Source organism: Taudactylus pleione, unplaced genomic scaffold (genome assembly GCF_031769625.1).
Source record: "Taudactylus pleione unplaced genomic scaffold, aTauple2 ptg000967l, whole genome shotgun sequence".
NCBI classification, from domain to species: domain Eukaryota; kingdom Metazoa; phylum Chordata; class Amphibia; order Anura; family Myobatrachidae; genus Taudactylus; species Taudactylus pleione.
The window spans coordinates 1,880,416-1,898,716 of NW_028285368.1; the positions used below are offsets into that span (position 1 = coordinate 1,880,416).

The window sequence follows — 18,301 nt, forward strand, 5'->3', positions numbered from 1 at the left end:
GGTCGTTCAAGCAAATACACTGCTCAGTTATCTGGCTGATTATCTTTGCAACAGCCAGATAATTGTATAATTTATGCCCAGCTTTAGGAAGTCTCAGTATTTTTCAAGTGTTTTTATGCTTTAGACATTTGGCTGCTAGTGACTGCAATGAGCAAGGCAACATTCTGCTAAGCGAAGCAGGAAGCCTGAACAGTAACTACAAACTTACCCAAAACAAAACCTTTTCTTTTAAATGTACCACAGCAAGTTGGAATAGATGTTAGGAGTGCCCTTTCACAGCCTATGGATCAATTCACACCTTTTACTTTTCTAAATGCATATGTGGAACATCTCAAAATTTAAGAACCCACTTGCTGTTGCCCAAGATTTGAGCATTAATCCAGCATTTCCTTCAATGTATAATTTTTTTTTTTTTTTTCTTTTTTCATGACCATACGTTAAAATGTTGCATTCGTTCCCTGTGCTAGGTGGATTTGCTAAAGTCAAGCTTGCAAGTCATCATCTGACTGGCGAAAAAGTAGCAATAAAGATCATGGACAAAGATTCTCTAGGGGTATTTAAAGATTTGTTTTACCATTTTGTGCATATATTTTTGAGCTCAGGAAACATGCAGATGTAATTGAGTATATAGGATAATAAATGCAACATATACAGTGCCTTGGGTGCAAAAGTATTCACCCCCTTGGCTTTTTACCTTTTTTGTTACATTACAACCTGTAATTTATTTTTTTTATCTGATTTTTTTTTTGTGATTGATCTGCACAAAATAGTCTAATTTGGCGAAGTGAAATGAGAAAAATATATTTAAAGAATCTTTATAAATACAAATCTGAAAATTGGCATGTGCATATGTAATCACCCCCTTTGCTATGAAGCCCCCTCAAAAGTTCTGGTACAACCAATTATCTTCAGAAGTCACACAGTATTAGTGAAATGAAGTCCACCTGTATGAAATCTAAAGGTGCCCACACACATAGCGACATTTTACACGATTTGGACGATTTCGACGAATCGGGTAAAAAAGTACAAATCGTGAGTTTATACTCACGAGCACGATGCCGATGCGCGTCCCCGCTCCTCGTACATCACATCTTCAGATCTGCCGTGCTGTTGGGCAGATTAGCCAATCTGGGATAGAATGCATTGGCTGCAAGATAGATCTTTAGTCAGATTGGAGGTTTTTAACTCCAAATTGTGATCACGACGGTAAGGGAGCTCCCGTGAAAGTTCATGAGGAATTTGGCCATAAAATCGTATCGTGAGGACATCTGTATGTGTGTGGGCACCTTTAGTGTCACATGATCTGTCAGTACAAACACACCTTTTCTGAAAGGCCCCAGAGGCTGCAACACCACTAAGCAAGAGGCATCACACCATAAAGACCAAGGAGCTATACTCAACAACTTTGTCCCTGACTTGTTTGAAGTACAATTCTGGGTTGGGTTATAAAAAAAAAAATTATCCAAATCTTTGATTCCCCGGAGCACCATCAAATCACTCATCATCAAATGGAAAGAACATGGTACCACAACTAACCTGCCAAGAGAGGGCCCGCCCACCAAAACTCAGACCGGGTAAGGAGGGCATTAATCAGACAGGCAGCACAGAGACCAAAGGTAACCCTGAAGGAGCTGCAGAGTTCCACAGCAGAGACTGGTTTATCTGTGCATGTGACCACAATAAGCCGTACACGCCATAGAGCTGGGCTTTATTTAAGAGTGGCCAGAAAAAAGCCATTACTTAGTGATAAAAATAAGAAGACACGATTTGAGTTTGCCAAAAGGCATGTGGATGACTCTCCAAATGTATGGAGGAAGGTGCTATGGTCAGATGAAACTAAAATTTTCCTTTTCTGCCACCAAGGAAAACTCTATGTATGGCGCAAACCCAACACATCCCTTCACCCCAAGAACACCTTCCCCACAGTGAAACAGGGTGGTGGCAGCATTATGCTGTGGGGATGTTTTTCAGCAGCAGGGACTAGGAAACTGATTTGAGTCGATGGAAAGATGGATGGTGCTAAATACAGGGATATTCTTGAGCAAAACCTGTTTCAGTCTGCCTGTGATTTGAGACTGGGACGGAGGTTCACCTTCCAGCAGGACAATGACCGTAAGCATACTGCTAAAGCAACACTCGAGTGGTTTAAGGGGAAACATTTAAATGTGTTGGAATGGCTTGGTCAAAGCCCAGATCTCACTCCAATTGAGAATCTGTGGTCAGACTTGAAGATTGCTGTTCACAAGCAGAAACCATCCAACATGAAGGAGCTGGAGCAGTTTTACCTTGATGAATCGGTAAAATCCCAGGGGAAAAATGTGGCAAGCTCATAGAGACTTATCCAAAGCGACTTGCAGCTGTAATTGCTGCAAAAGGTGGCTCGACAAAGTACTGACTTTAGGGGGTTGAATAGTTATGCACTCTGCAGTTTTCTGTTATGTTGTCCTAAATGTTGTTTGATTCACAATATAAAAAAACACAACTTCACAGTTGTAGGCATATTCTGTGAATGAAATGATGCACACCTTCAACCAATCCATTTTAATTCCAGGTTGTGAGGCAACAAAACATGAAAAATGCAAAGGGTGTGAATACTTTTACAAGCACTGTAGCAGAGGGTGTTTCTTCCTTTGGACCGAATAAACTCTCTTATACTGTATGCATGTTCTTTAAAAATCAACTCTACATTCAAACACTTTCTCCTGGCAAGAGTCCATATGAGGGTGATCCAGATTAAATTAATCTTGAAATTTGTAAAAGTCACTTATCTGGTAGGCAGCTAATCATGCTGTCTCTAACATCTTAGTATAGACTACCTAAACAGTTAACAAGGACTGCTGGTCTGCCATATGGAATTTGACTATTGAAACTGAGTCCCAGCTATCATTGCTTGGAGGACTTCCCTTTTATTAATTGCCAGTTCAAGTGTTTGGTCTCTGGCGATGTCCGGTCTTTGATCCTCTAAGTTCTTGAATTAATAACTGTACTAAACAAAATAGGGACTCTGTGTGGGGAATACCTTTTTAGGGTTCAGTCACTTGTGTTCTCTGCACTAATGTACTAAAACCACCATGGACGCACAAAATTACCTTGCAGTGATGGAAGCCAGCAGAATAATACACTGTACAGAAAAAAAATTCTAACATTATCCACCTTGTATATCAGGGGGGTATGTTGGAACAATTCTACTCCAGTATTGGGGAACTTCCATCACATGGAAGTTTTGCCTACAGATGTGTTGTCCTACATCTAGCCTCAATACGCCATGCAGAGTCACTTGCCTGGCGTGAGTGAGCCGCCAGGTCTCTGCAACTCTGCTAACTGTGCGTCTTTTTTTATTTTTTTTTATTTTCCGAAAATGCATCTAAGTCGCAATGCGACTAGAATGCATCAGCAGACTGTGCTGATTAATTTGATATGCAACATTATTTGTGACTAATACACCTTTCACCGTATTTTGTTCACTCGTCCATCCCATCTGAGACCTCTTTCAGATTGACAGCCCGACCCGGCTTATTGACGTCACTGCCATCACTAGCTGAGCCGATGCTTGGAGATGAGAGAATCTCCAAGCGCTGGCTCTACCTATGCTGTGAATGGGACCCAGGTTACCTGTTCACACTGCATCGCAGTGTTCATCCCTGCTCTTTACCAGTGTTGAAATGCTGGGTCGCTCAACCCAGCTTATTACAACCTGGCCCTTTCACACTGCACAGTAACCCGGGTTGCTGCACGTTTACGTGCAATAACCCGGGTTATTGGTGGAAATGTGAAAGGGGTATTAGTCTATATGAAGCACAACAGAACTTGGAATGAAAAAAGCTGCGGCCGCTACATTATAGCTCTTTGTATATAGATTTGGAGACTTATACCCCTTTTACATCAAAGTCCCGGGTCTGACCCGAGATTTGGAACATGTTTCCAACCTGGAACAGACCCATTGTACACTGCGGCCCCAACCCGGGGTGTGCACGGGTCGGCACCATTCACACCGGAGCAGGGTCTGTGATGACTACAGGATGGGGATGGAGTAGAATGATAAGAATAGTTTTAAGATTTAGGCCCGTATTCAATTACAGGCGAAAACCCATTATTTTTCGCCGATTACGTAACTTCAGGCTAGTGTCACTATCCCGTATTCAATTACAAAGACTTTTCGCCGGTGCGAAAAGTCTTTGTAAAAAAAACGGGGATAACTTTTCTCCAGCCTTTAGCTGACGAAAAAAAGTGCAGAATTGGGGTTTAGCGGTGCAGGTTTAATAAAAATAGCCTGCACCCCTGGGAATCATCCCTAAAATTAATGTATGTTAAAAAAAAATCGGACACCCCAATTTTTTTTTTTTTTTTTCGGTGTAAAAAAATAAAGGGAAAAGACTTCTAAAATGGCTAAATGCAATCCAGAGGGGTTCCAAAGTATGTGGCAGGTGTTTTTTTTCAATGTGGGTGATAGCGGCAGGTGCATTTTTGCAGGATTTTTAAAACTCATTTTAGGGACTTGAAAATGGGTGCAAGCATATCTTTAAGTACCCCAAATTTAATGGGCATAGTTATGTTTCCCAGGAAAAAAAAAAAATTCTAAATGCTTCACTTTCTTCAAAGCCACATTTATGCACCTGCCGCAGCTATTTAAAAACCCAACTTACCTTTAGCATGCAAAAACAGGGGTACCCATAGTCTCCCCCCATGTCTGGACATCTTGAGGGGGTATAAGGATGTTTTTTATTTTTTGTCGGGTCCCGTTTTCGCGTCCTTTGAAATTGAATACGGGGAATATCAGGCGCGCGCGATATTTTTCCGCCTGGAAAAAGGGAAGGAAGCGAAAAGTCTGGAATTTTCGCCTCAAATTGAATGTGCAAATGTCCTCTTGAAGAATCTATGTAACTAAAGTCCTGTGTCCCCAAATGGATTCAGGCAAAATACTTTAACGTCTAAAAATAATTTTTTTTGTTTTTTCTTGAACCTGTAAAAAGGTACTAAACACTTTGGAGGGGGTATCCAATTAGCCGCGATAAATCCATTTTCTACGGCAAAAAAAAATTCTGACCACGAATTTGCCGCTTATCGTGTATGTGTGCGCGATCCCATTTATCGTGCAATCCAACTACATTCGCACGATAATTCTTGCAGGGATGACAGGCGAAAAGTACAGGTGAAAAATGGGGAAATCAGCTTGTACCCCCAAAAAAGGCCATAATCAAAGGGTTTGGTGTTTTAAGTAGTGTCAAATGGCTGTTATATGCATTTTTCTATAACGGTAAAAAAAAAGACTGGACTTTTTTTTTTTTTTTTTGCCAAAGGTAATGCTCTAGTTAAATTAGGGGTACATTAAAATGGGGGTAAGTATATTTTTTTAGTCATTTTAGGGCACTTTTTATACTTACACCTGCTGCAATGCTTAAAACTCCTGCCCCATCCATACAGCCCCCCCCCCCCCCCCCAAAAAAAAGAAAAACCTAACCAACTACTTTGAGTCCGTTTTGCTGCACTTTTTACTTTTTCACCCCAAAATTTACATGTCATTATTGGCCCAAATAAGCTAATTAAAAGAACATTTTTGCCTAATTGGTCATTTAAGGGGGGTGTCCCAGGGGTGCTGCACCAAGTCCTGACATTTTAGACCAAAAATGGGTATATTGCACAACTTTTCACCTACTCAGAGATGGTGATAATTGCTATGGAAGACTTCAGACCGCAGCTAATTGGATAGCACAATGACCATTTTTTGAAGAAAACTTTACACAAGTGAGAACTCTTCGCTGAAAAACGTGGCTACTTGGATACCCCCCTTTTAGATTCCTTTCTTGTAATACACAATGTGTGTTTTCTGGAATTTCTTGTGTGGCAGGGGATAATGTAAATAACTAAAAATGGCCTAATCTTATGCATTTTAAGGATGATTTGCCTCGTGTCCAAACGGAAATAGAAGCTATGAAAAATTTAAGTCATCAACATGTCTGCAGACTCTATCAAGTGATTGAGACACCGAAGAAGATATTTATGGTTCTTGAGGTGAATTTTATTACATTTTTTTTTTTTGGGGGGGGGGGGGGGGGGGGTGTCAAAACTTAAACCATACAACAAAGCATTTAAAAATTTGCTGAGTGTGCCTGAATTATTGAACTGTTACATTTAATAATTTGTTACTTTGTTTATAATTGAGAATTTTTTTATCACAATTTGAAAATAGATGATTCTAGTGGTCGTGGAGTCTAATTTTCTTGAGTGCCAATGGTAAGTGTTAACTTGCCAAGCTTTGCAAATAAGCACATATTTAAGCTGGCTTGGAATTCTAGGAACAGTTTAAAAAGAGTCTCTCCATATCATCGTGTCAGTGCATGATCAAAGATGCACTGTCAACAGGGACTTATTAATGAGGCTTCCACATATGAAAAATGAGTTATCTCTGCAGTGTTATCTCCTACGGTAAAAAAAATTTTTTATGTATAGAGTGATACAAAAGAAAAAAAAATTGTCCCCGGCATTTCAACTCTGGTAGCAAGCAGAGTTGAACACTAGTTCAGTGTGAGTGGGTAACCCGGGTCTAGGCGACCCAGGTCCCTTTCACTGTATAGGGAGTGCCGGTGCTTGGAGATGAGATCATCTCCAAGCGCCGGCTCAGCAGCAATGCCGTTAACGTCATCGACTCGACATTAGTGCTGGATCGGGCCACCAGTCTGAAAGGCCGCCATTAGCGATCTGAAAGGATACTGCTATGGTCCTGTTCAGTAGGTTGTTTACATATCAATCTTAATTTTTGATTAGTAACAAACCAGACACTTCAGCAAACTTTTATTTTTTAAACTGTACCAAGTCACATGTACACTTAACTATTTATTTATTTATTTTTTTATTACAACTTTTTCTCACAGTACTGTCCAGGTGGAGAATTATTTGACTATATCATAGCAAAAGACCGTTTAACTGAAGATGAAGCTAGGGTATTTTTCCGACAGATTGTATCTGCTGTGGCATATATTCATAGCCAGGGATATGCACACCGAGATTTAAAACCGGTGAGTCTAAGTTTATTTTCCTTGATATCCGTATGTATAGGCACTTGTCACCAGAAATGGTGTTTTTCAAGATGTTTTTTATTTGAATTTTAGTTATAATGAATACAATAATTTGTATAGACATAGAGAAGAAACATTTTTTAACCGAACAGAAAGTAGCAATCATTTACAATTCAATAATTAGGGATGTAACCCCATATAAGAAATAAAAGCTATACATGTCATATAACATATATTAGTAATACTAACTAATGTTTGTCTTTTCATTGAATTTTTTTCTTTTCTAGGAAAATCTCCTTATCGATGAAGACCATAACTTGAAATTAATTGATTTTGGTCTCTGTGCAAAGCCAAAGGTATAAATGTTCTTCTGCCAATAGTCTATTTCCATTATATCTTTACTGTGCCTCATCACCATAGCAGAGGCGAACACTCTGTTTCTAAAGATTACTTTTATTTTTTCCCTCTAGTCACTGACGCCCCGAACATAATTTTTACAAGCACATGCTCCCTCTTCTGTTAGGCATGACGATTGCAGCTGAAAGCATTTATTTATTGCCAGTTCACAAGGGTGGTTGCTTATTTGTATCTCATCAATCAGTCACTTGATTTTAGAATATGATACTGAAATCCTTCACTGTCCCATCATACTAAACCTGCATGTTTTTTTTTAAACCACATAAAATATAAAATTATACACTTGCAGTCCTCTAGTGTTAAATCTATTTCACACTCCTCTAGTATTTAGGTATTAACTGCAATTTCCTGCTTAAATATTGTTTTTTTTTATAAAGTTTGTATGGATGTGTCCACATCTTACCTCTGTGCATTATTATTATTATTATTATTATTATTATCCTTTATATGGTGCCACAAAGGTTCTGCAGTGCCTTACACAGTGCATAAATGAGCACACAAGAAAAACATTTAATAGTAATACAAAAAAATGAAGGACATGGTTTATACATATAGCTTAGCTGCATAACACAAGCAACAGGGCCTTAGCAACGAAATGTTAGGTGCCAATTGGGGAGTTAGGAGTAAATGATACTATAAGTAGGGACAGGAGAAGCACATGTCTGGACAAGGGCCCTGCTCATGAGAGCTTACATTCTAAAGGGGAAGGGCAGACAGACAAGGGTGACACAGAGGGGTAGATGGTGAGGAAGGAGCATGGAGCGGTGGGTTAGGATATATGCTGCGGAATGTGTGTTTAAGAGGACCTGATATGTCAAAATTAAGTCCTTCATTCATCTATCTCTATGACAGAAAATAGATTTTGTTTGTTATTTACATGAGAGATGTACAAAATAAAGTTGTAGCACTTACATTTTTGTGTTACATTTTAGCATCTAAATACAGCTGATAAAAATGCAGCTCCTGCCATCGTAATTGAGTAGTTAATACTTTAGTCCCAGCTGCTGGGTGCTATGCCATGCTCCTGTGAGTGGGTGCATCTCACATGCTAGACCCACCCACAAATGGGTGCAGCCATGCCCTACATGCTGTGGTACCACAGGATGTTGCTGTATCTGGGCCCAGAATTTGTCTTGGCAGCCCTGGAGGTGACAGGCAGAACCACAAGGGAATGTAGCTTAGTGGTGGGGTAGCAAGGCCATGGAGGGAGGGAGGTGGCTGAGAGTGGAGGAACAGGAAAGGCGGGGGAAAGACGCACAGTGTTGGAAAGCAGACCGATGAGAGAAAAAGGGAACAGCAAGTGGAGAAGACAAGAGGGGGAGGATAAGGATGGATAAAGTAGAGTATTATGTGGACATTGAATATAGGGGGAGTTTGAAGTAAGTGTGTTCATGCTGTGGACGAGGTAATAAGTGAAGTGAACACTTGAGATGAGGCTGTGTGATGTAGAGACTGTGTGGATAAAAGTTGTTAAATGTTCAAAAATACAGGTAAAAACAGTGCTGCTATTGTATGAGTGCATCTCCAAAAATTCTTTGTGGCATTCCTATATTCTGTGTGCCACTGCAGGTGTATCTGCATGCTAAAGGCTACGTTAGTGTCAGCGGCTGTGATACTGTAATGTAGCATTTCACATGCAGATACACCCGCAGTGGTACACAAAATATAGACATGCCGCAGAGAATTTTAATCCGCTTGTGTGTCCTATTCACATTGCATTTGCGAATAAAACTCATTTGAAGGTAAAAAGTAGCAGGAAAAGACGTTCTGCACTATAGTCACGGCATGGCGCGACTAAAAGGGCTGTGTAAGGCACAAGGAGGCTAGATGTGTGTAGACACATCTGTATGTCTTAACTATCCTAAAGAGAAGAATATGCTCATGCCTAATGTAGATATGACTAGGCTAGTGTGTTCCAAGAGTTTCCAGCAGAAACTATGCAGTTCAAAACTGTAATAGAAGAATGTCTTTAAAATATAGAAAATGAAATTAGGATATGTACTAATGGTATGCTCTTTTTGTGGTCTCCCCCCTTCCACATATATGTAGGGTGGCTTGGATTACCACTTAATGACTTGCTGTGGAAGCCCAGCCTATGCAGCGCCAGAACTCATACAGGGAAAAGCTTATATTGGCTCTGAGGTAAGATGGGTATTGTGCACAGTGGGCCTTATTCAGGTTGGATCGCAAGGCTGCGTTTGCACACAGCCGGGCGATGTTTGTGCTCTGCATATGCATCGCAATGCGCATGAGCGAACCGGCCGTGAGCATGCAGTCCCATTGCATAGTGATTGACATGAAGTGACTGTTTGGGGGGGGTGGTCGGCGGAACGCAGTGCGTTTGAACACCGTTACAGGGGAGTGCATAATTAAGCCCCTGCGGTTGTGTACGCTGACAGAGGTCTAGATGGTGACAAGAAGTTTAGCAGTTTGTGCGGTAGGGTCAGGTCAACCAGAACTAATAGTTACGATGTTTTCGCTGACTTGCGGATGCATGTCCTGGGAAGTGGGCGTCTTGGTATAGTTCTGCAATTCCGTGTTTTTGCTTATTTTCTCAGCAAGTGAGTGTGATCCCAGACTTGTGATCCATGCTGAATCAGGCCCCGTATCTGTTCTTTATGCTATGTAGGAACATTACTCATGCAATCCTCATCAAATACTTAATGCATGTTTTCGCTTGCAAAGTTGATCAAAACAATAATATTAAAGAAAATAATTACATTAGCTAAACCTGCTCATGATCAGCAATAGCAACGGTGACTTTATGTAGGTTACAAAAAACAAAAGAAAACCAAAATAGTTATCTTATATTGCTTATTTACAAATGTTCCATGTTCTTTCTGCTTCTAAACTCTGCTTAATGTAACTTTGCACATTTTAGGCAGATATTTGGAGCATGGGAGTTCTAATGTATGCACTAATGTGTGGATACCTGCCATATGATGATGATAATGTCATGGTCTTGTACAAAAAAATTATGGTAAGTTATTTTTCCTATTAAAGTAGTTAACTGTTTTTTTTGTTTGTTTGTTTTTTTGTTTTTTTTTATAAAATAAAATTCTAGCATGACTAACCATATCCGCATGTGTAATCCCTAATATGATGCTTGGTTTTAAATAAAGTATTTCTTTTTAATTTGAGTAGTTAAAATAAAGTTGTTGGTTTTTTTTTTTTTTTTTTTTTTTATTAATTTTATGTATATTGTCTTAACATTTTCATTTTTAAACTTCTTACCAACAGAGGGGGAAATATGATATCCCAAAATGGCTTTCTCCTGGCACTGTACTGCTGCTTAGTCAGATGCTTCAGGTCAGTCTAAAGGTCGAATGAATCCTATATTGGACATCTGAATTTTACCAATGTTCAAGTGGGTGTGGTGGTTTTATAAACACTTTTTGGAGGAGGGGAATATCTATAATCCGAGCCTGAAAAATCGGGTACACTTGTGAAATCTGTTCGGGCTCGAGACACTGCATGATGCCCACCATGAACTATAAATGTACTGCAAACTGATTGCACTGGAAAGAAATAATAAACTCGCACACTATTTCCACTTTATATATGCTTGTGACAAAGAAAAGCTGAAGTGTTTCTTCTCTTTCTAGGTGGATCCCAAGAAAAGGATTTCAATAAAGCATCTTTTGAACCATCCATGGCTCATGCAAAGTTACAACTGCCCTGTGGAATGGTACAGTAGATGCCCTGTGAGTACTCTGGGTGAGAGCTGTGAATTAAATGAATAGTTCACCATAAAATGCCATATTTCAGTGACCGGGGTACACAACTCCTGTCTGAGCTTCGCACGGTCAGCACATAATTTTGTACATTTCTTTTATATTAGCAATAAATTTGTGTTACGAAAAAAAATTCTATTCTGACTTTTTTTTTTTTTGGACTGCTTGTAGCTTGGGTACATGGATGAAGACTGTGTAACAGAACTATCTGTGTACTGCAAGCACAGTAAACACAGCATGTCTTGTCTGATCTCTGAGGTAATTTATTTTATTTTTTTCCTCTTGTTTCTTACACAAGGAAAAGGTTTGATTTTGCTTCTGAATTTTTTAGTTAAATTAACTTAAAGGACCAGAAGCCTGTACTACATTGTTTCCATCAGATGGCGTCCATGCATAGTGATATACTTCTTACATGATACTTATTGCACTGTTTCAGTTTGTTAAACTTTTTTTCTGTATTTTTTATTTTTTTTAAATTCAAGATTGTTTAAAATGGCTTCTGTGTAAGCACCCACATGCCCTGCACTCACAACTCTAGACTTTATGACTTTGCATTGATTTATTTTGATGAACGTTGGAGTGGATGTTTTTTATGCCTTACTCTAATTCCTATGTTGTCTGATACATTTTAGTGGAATTATGACCACACCACCGCCACCTATTTACTGCTTCAGACAAAGAAGAGTAGGGGCAAGCCTGTTCGTTTGGTGCGCTCATTAGTTCCAGTGGAGCCCTTGTCCTCCAGCTTTAAGGACCTGAAAGTATGTGTACATCTTGCTGTATGACCCTCTTAACATAACACATTTTTATGGTTTGTAGGTTAAAATATGATTTGATGCTTTACATTAATGACATAAGAGATTTCTTCTTCGGGGTCCATAGGGAACAAGATGAGACTGTCTTATATTGTTGCCCACTCTGTATGATCCCTTGAATTATCTTCAAGATGGGCTTAGTAGGGGTGTGTTTGTCTTCATGTCCCCAGTACAGTTCTACATGAGTTGAGTGACAATGATGCATCATTGAGAAAAGTTGGGCAAACTTCAATCATTAGCATTTACTATACAGCATATACCAGTTAACGGGACTTCAGTCTGTTTTTGGATATCCTACATACTATGGAATATATATATATATATATATTTTTTTAATAGTCGAGGAACAAGCTGGACTTCGAGGACGGCAATAGTGTTGATCATCCATACGTATTTGGATCCATGGACTTTTCCGATGATGAGCTATTTTATGATGACTATACATTCAGTGGTATTGAACCAATTACTTCAAAAGAGGTATGTATACCCAGTCTCATAATTACCATCTGCCATGTCTGTAGTTGTCATGTGAAGGACAAATGGTAAATTAGAACACTGTCTAAATTGTACAATATGGATTTGGCAATTGTAAATGCATTGCTGAAAGTTTTTTTTTCTTTAGTAAGACATGAGAATATCAACACATTCGTCAAGTTTGCAATGTGGTATTTGGTGTTCTATAAGGTTAAGAATAGTAAAATATGTAGCTGATTTGCATCTGGCCATAACAAAGTTTCACTGCAGGTGAGGCAGATTTAAAATGTGCAGTGTTTGCAAAGTAGATTCAACGAGATGCAAGCTGCAGTTGGTGATGCATCTTGCGACCTTAAGGTGGGTACACACTGGAGCGACAGGCATTCCTTCCGACATCGGATCAAATGCCCTTTGAAAGGGGTTTGCCCGTACACACTAGAACGAGTTAATGAAGGACGGACTATCACTGTTTCCTGTTTTGTCCTTCATTCGCATACCACAGGTCCCTAGCGTTAGCGTAATCAGCACATCAAATACCTAGCGACCATTGTTTGATAAAGCCACTAATTTGGCATTGATTCCTGTTGCCATTGTTCAAAAGCCTCTGACAAACCACCAATTGGTAAATATTCTTCCTAGTGTGTTTTTTTTTTTTTTGTTTGTTTTTTTTTGTTTGTTTTTTTTTGTCTCCATTAACTAGGATTAAAAACAATTGGATATTTGTACACAATTCCACTGCTTTGAAACGAAACTCTGGTCGTGTATGATTTTGAATTTTCTTAATGCAAGCCGTAGTAGTCAGTGTTTTTAAAGCGACATGTACGTACATACTGTACTGTGCAGGGGAAGAACTGCAACTGGTGCATTGCACTAGGATGTAAGGGGCCTGCCCGCAGTGCTGTCGGCTGTCAGCAGCTGCTACCCACCTGGGGTTACCTGAACAATCTGGACTGTCAGTAATCCCGAACGAGCTGGGCTGCTGCACATGCGTTGCCTGCTGGGGACTTTGGGAGGTTTTTTTGCCCAGACTGCGGGTTACCCGCTGCCTCGCCCTGTCACACTACCCATCACCCATCTCTAAGTTGATGTCTGCCAGTCACCATCGACCCATCTGTGAAGCCTCCAGACAGTGCTGCTGACATCAGACACTCGCGAGTTTAAAGGGGGCACAGATTATTTGTTTTTAATGGGCCATAGATTATTAGTCACTGGGATGCTGTCCGTATTGTTTGGTGGGAATTTGGCAAACTATCATGTGCCATATTATGAACCCTGTGTGGTGCCTAGAAGGGAGGGGGCCCAAAGCATATTTTTGCACCTGGACCCACCACTCACAAGTACTGACTGTGTTAGAACAATGGATATCTATCAGCCAAAGTTGCATAACCTACGTTGTGTAGGTCCCTCTTGTGCCGCCAAAACAGCTCAACCTGTGGAGGTATAGACCCCACAAGACGTCTGAAAGTGTCCTGTGGTATCTGGCACCAAGACTCTTAGTAACCGGTCCTGTAAGCTGCGAGGTGGGGCTGCCATGGCTCGGACTTGTTTTTCCAGTGCCATCGGATTGAGATCTGGGAAATTAAAATCTCTCGTTCTTCAGATCAATCCTAAACACTTTTTGCAGTGTGGCAGGGTACATTATCCTGCTGAAAGAGGCCACTGCTGTCAGGGAAGACCATTGCTTTGAAGGGGTGTACTTGGCCTGCAATAATGTTTAGGTAGGTGGTGTCAAGGCAAACATCCACATGAATGGCAGGACCATAGGCTGCCCAGTAGAAAACTGGCCAGAGCATTACACTGCCTCAGCCGGCTTGCCGCCTTCCCATAGTGCATCCTGGTGCCATCTCCTATCCAGATAAACTACAAACAAGCACCCAGTCATCCACATTATGTTAACAAAAACGTTATTCATTAGACCAGGGCACCTTCTTCCATTGCTCCATTTTCCAGCTGGCACCTTTTTCTATTATAGTCTGCATTAACTTTTCAGCAACTTGTGCTACAGTAGCTTTTTTGGTATAAGACCAGATGGACTAGCATTCACTCGCCATGCGCATCAGTTGGCCTCTGGTGCCCATGGCCTTGATGCCAGTTTACTGGTTGTCCTTCCTTGGATCACATTTTGGTAAGTACTAACCACTGCATACTGGGAATACCCCGCAAACACTGACGTTTTGGAGATGGTTTTAATGTTATGACTGATCTGCGTGTATGTATACATAATGTGTGTACTATATGTAATTTACAGAATAATTCTGTTTAGAGCTGTAATTAAGTTGTGATGGTCTATTTGTAAAATGCAGAGCGCACGTTCAATCCTCAATATGGGAACTGTGCTACTGCTCCTTTTTTAGGTTGGGGTGGGGAAAAATCCCATTGAAGAGTGCTAATAGTTTTACAATTTCTAATACCCCAGATAAAGTGCACAATATATAGTCGGCATACTTTTCAATAAATAATATATGCTTAACCATATGAAGCATTCTACAAGAAGCTTGTTATTTCAGTATCTTTGCACGTTTCTTGGTTAGAATGGATCATGTGGTTCCCAAAGTTAAACGCAAGGCCAAATGTGCAAAAACTGTTGTATAAAATGTACTTAAATAAACGTTATTAAATACTTGTACAGGGAATAATAAAAAGCTTATCTATTCAGCAAACGGACTGATTGCAAAATAGTTGCGTTCTGTTCTGAGACGTTTTTTGTTTGCATTGTGCATTTTCTGTGGTTGAGTGCATGTAAATGTGCACAACTACAGGCTGTTCAGAGTCGTACACATCTGTTGCATCTTCACTTGTGACTGACTGGTATAACTCTTGATGACAAGGTGTTAATACGAATGCTTAGTGTTTTGAGGGTATGTAGTTGGCGTTGCAGGCTATGCTGTATTGAGCATTTGCAGAGATCAGTCTGATTTTTCAAACAGTTTTAAAACTTTAACCATGTATAGGCCTTGTGCAAATATGTCCTGATATTGAAGGTCTGCATTTATTTCTGTGCATGCACCTATTGGTCCCATGGTGTGCACTTTAACAGGCTCCACTAAATCCTGCAGCATCCCAGGTCTTAACAGGAAGAGAGGTCATCTGCTGGTGTGAGATTTTAAACAAGCAGTGATTCAATATGCAGTAAGAACACTGTATGGGAGGGCAAGGTGTATGTATGTATGTTACACCCTGGAAAAGAGTGCCTAACGTGCTTATATACCCTAATATCTATATTGTGAAGTCACCACTTGAAATACAAAGTGCTGAGTGAAAAGCGCTAAGTGTATAAATACACCTATTCTCTACCTTTCATTGCTGCTTTCTAATCTCATGTGGATTTCATGCATACTACCCTACGTGTGTGGGGTTGGTTCTTTTTTGTTTTGAATAAAAAATGTCTTATATTTTAAATATAAATTTAAGACTATTTTTACACACTTATAAATTTTGGTAATGTACTGGTATACATACAAATCCATTGTATATTAAGGTTCATACACACACTGTGATTTGCATTTATATTTATCACTTTAAGATTATTAAGGAGTATTAAGTCATTTGGAGTTTTTTACTAATTTTATGAATTTTATTTATACACTCAGCACTTTATATTGTGAAGTCACCACTTCAAATATACGGATATAAGGGTATATAAGCACGGTAGGCGCTCTATTCCAGTTACAGTATTTGTGTAATCACCACTGTTAAATTTTCTGCTGGTTGAGCTGACACCCATATTGTTGGGAAGTGCTTTGCATATATCTGTGCCTAATCTATATGGTAAAGTTACATATATACCTATAAACAAACTCCTCAGAAGTGTCATCAATAAATTGGCGCTGTAATCTGTCTGTCTCCCATATTCAGAATTTTTTGAACACGACTGACCTTTTGCATTCTAATAGCTCAATATACAGAAACTTTAAGACACACTTATTTTAACTTTTACCTTCAGGCTGTGTGTATATGAAGCATAAATACTTTCTGTGTTTTTAGATTTTGGGTCTCGTTCCCAAGATATCTCATTATGGTATGCAAATATTCCAAAATACAGAAAAATCTGATATCCAAAATACTTGTGCTCACAAGCATTTTGGATATGGGAGACTCAACGTGTGTTGTGTGTACATTGTAATACTGGGTACAGAAATGAGGATTCAGGCAGATACTCTGAAGCAGTCTTTTTAATGGCAGCAAACACTGCACCTTAGCATACACGAGAATAGGCCTGGATACACACAGGCACATAACAGAAAATAAACAAAGCATAAAAGTAAATGTCCCAGCACTCCTTGCTTAACAGTCAGCTGTTGCAATATCTGTGGACCTTCCAGGTCTTTGCATCCTAATGCTAACCCACACTCCAGCCTATCGCCTGGCCAGCTTGTCCGGCATCAGGAGCAACAGGTGTTAGAGTTTTAAACACTTCCTGCGCTGACTGCTCTGGGCGACCTGGAATTCTATTTCCAGTTTGATCTGTCCAGCCCAGAAAACCCAGAATTCCAAACTTCTATTGTAGGTGCAGAATGTGCCCATGTTGATTTTTCTCTCCCTTGGAGGGAGCTGATCCCACCGGAATGTGGGCAATTCAGGTGAGACACCAGGGAAAAAATAATTCAGAACTTAAAGAACAGATGTCAAGAACTGTTAACTCTAAAACTTCATAATTACCAATTGTCCCTTTCTGTATGATCACCTAACCAGAAATTGACAAATACAAGGAGATTTATAGCTACCATGGTTACAGAAACAAACAGATCACAGAAGTAATGTACATTTTTGTTTGTAACCTTCAAATGCTACTGTATAAATGTTAGCCTGCAAATGAGGCTATGGGACCAATTCAAATTTGGGAGCAAAGCAGAAAAAGCAAGTAACTTTACAACTTGCCAAAACTATGTAGCGCTGCAGGTGGGGCAGATTTAAAATGCAGTGGTTGACATTTGGGCGGAATGTTTTGATGATTCAAGGCACGTGTCATGTTTTTAGTACATTAACAAGCTGGTAATGGCAGTACATTGGGCTCTGTTTATGGTAGATCTGGATGATCCACATGCTTCAGAGGTGGAAGTATTCAAAAAGTAAATGCTCTCCTTTCTATCCTCAGTAGTTTCTTGAAGGCATGGGGTAAGTCTGTTTCCAGTGACTATTGCCTTACCTGCTGTGAATATGGCTAACTGGTAACTGCCACCAAGGGTAGTTCCCCCGTGGTGCAACTATAAAGGATCAGGATCTCTGGGATGGAACAGTTTGGAAATGTGTAGGGAGAGACCTCTCCTTTTTTGGCAGCTGAGGCTGCACTCAGAACTACCTTGGTGTTAGCGTGTCTTTCCAATCCTTGTATAAATGGACACACACTGCCTCTTGGAGGGGATGCAGTCGGACAGTCCTATTTTAGGCCTGCTCAGCTTGGCAGAGCAAATTAAAGAAGCTTCTACATACCTTGTTGACTTTAATTGACTCTCTGCCTTGTCAGCAGTTGCCAGGTATGCAATATTGGCTCTGGTTTTGGGCATGTGATGTCAGGTTTTTGGAAGATTACCTGTTAGATGGCATAGTATTGTTTAGACATGAGTTTAACAAGATTATCGATGAGTCCTCTGGAGGAGGGATTTGGTTATGAGACCGGTGACCTCAATGTCGCCGGTCTCAATACAGATGGGAATCCCAACAGGTTAGGTTTTGGGGAGGGTTAGGGTTAGGCACCACTGGGGGGGTTAGGATTATTCACTAAGGAGGGAAGGTTAGGTTTAGGCATGAAGGGGAGAGACTGAGGGCCTGATTCAGAACGGCTCGCAAGCACTGTGCGTTCGCAAGTGGGTTGATAGTGGTCCAGTGCGCATGCGCACTACAGAGCCGG

At 40.1% G+C, this 18,301-nt stretch overlaps 1 protein-coding gene across 3 annotated transcripts in view; it reads left to right on the top strand.

Moving 5' to 3' along the window:
* Positions 1 to 18,301, top strand: part of MELK (maternal embryonic leucine zipper kinase) — a 47,833-nt gene that overhangs the window by 15,494 nt on the left and 14,038 nt on the right. For all 3 annotated transcript variants that reach the window (XM_088460130.1, XM_088460129.1, XM_088460128.1), the window contains exons 3-13: positions 468 to 553; positions 5,893 to 6,009; positions 6,870 to 7,013; positions 7,301 to 7,369; positions 9,480 to 9,572; positions 10,312 to 10,410; positions 10,671 to 10,739; positions 11,036 to 11,134; positions 11,336 to 11,422; positions 11,797 to 11,925; positions 12,319 to 12,456. In XM_088460130.1, coding sequence (XP_088316256.1) covers positions 468 to 553; positions 5,893 to 6,009; positions 6,870 to 7,013; positions 7,301 to 7,369; positions 9,480 to 9,572; positions 10,312 to 10,410; positions 10,671 to 10,739; positions 11,036 to 11,134; positions 11,336 to 11,422; positions 11,797 to 11,925; positions 12,319 to 12,456 — 1,130 coding nt within the window. The remainder of the gene's footprint in view (positions 1 to 467; positions 554 to 5,892; positions 6,010 to 6,869; positions 7,014 to 7,300; positions 7,370 to 9,479; positions 9,573 to 10,311; positions 10,411 to 10,670; positions 10,740 to 11,035; positions 11,135 to 11,335; positions 11,423 to 11,796; positions 11,926 to 12,318; positions 12,457 to 18,301) is intronic.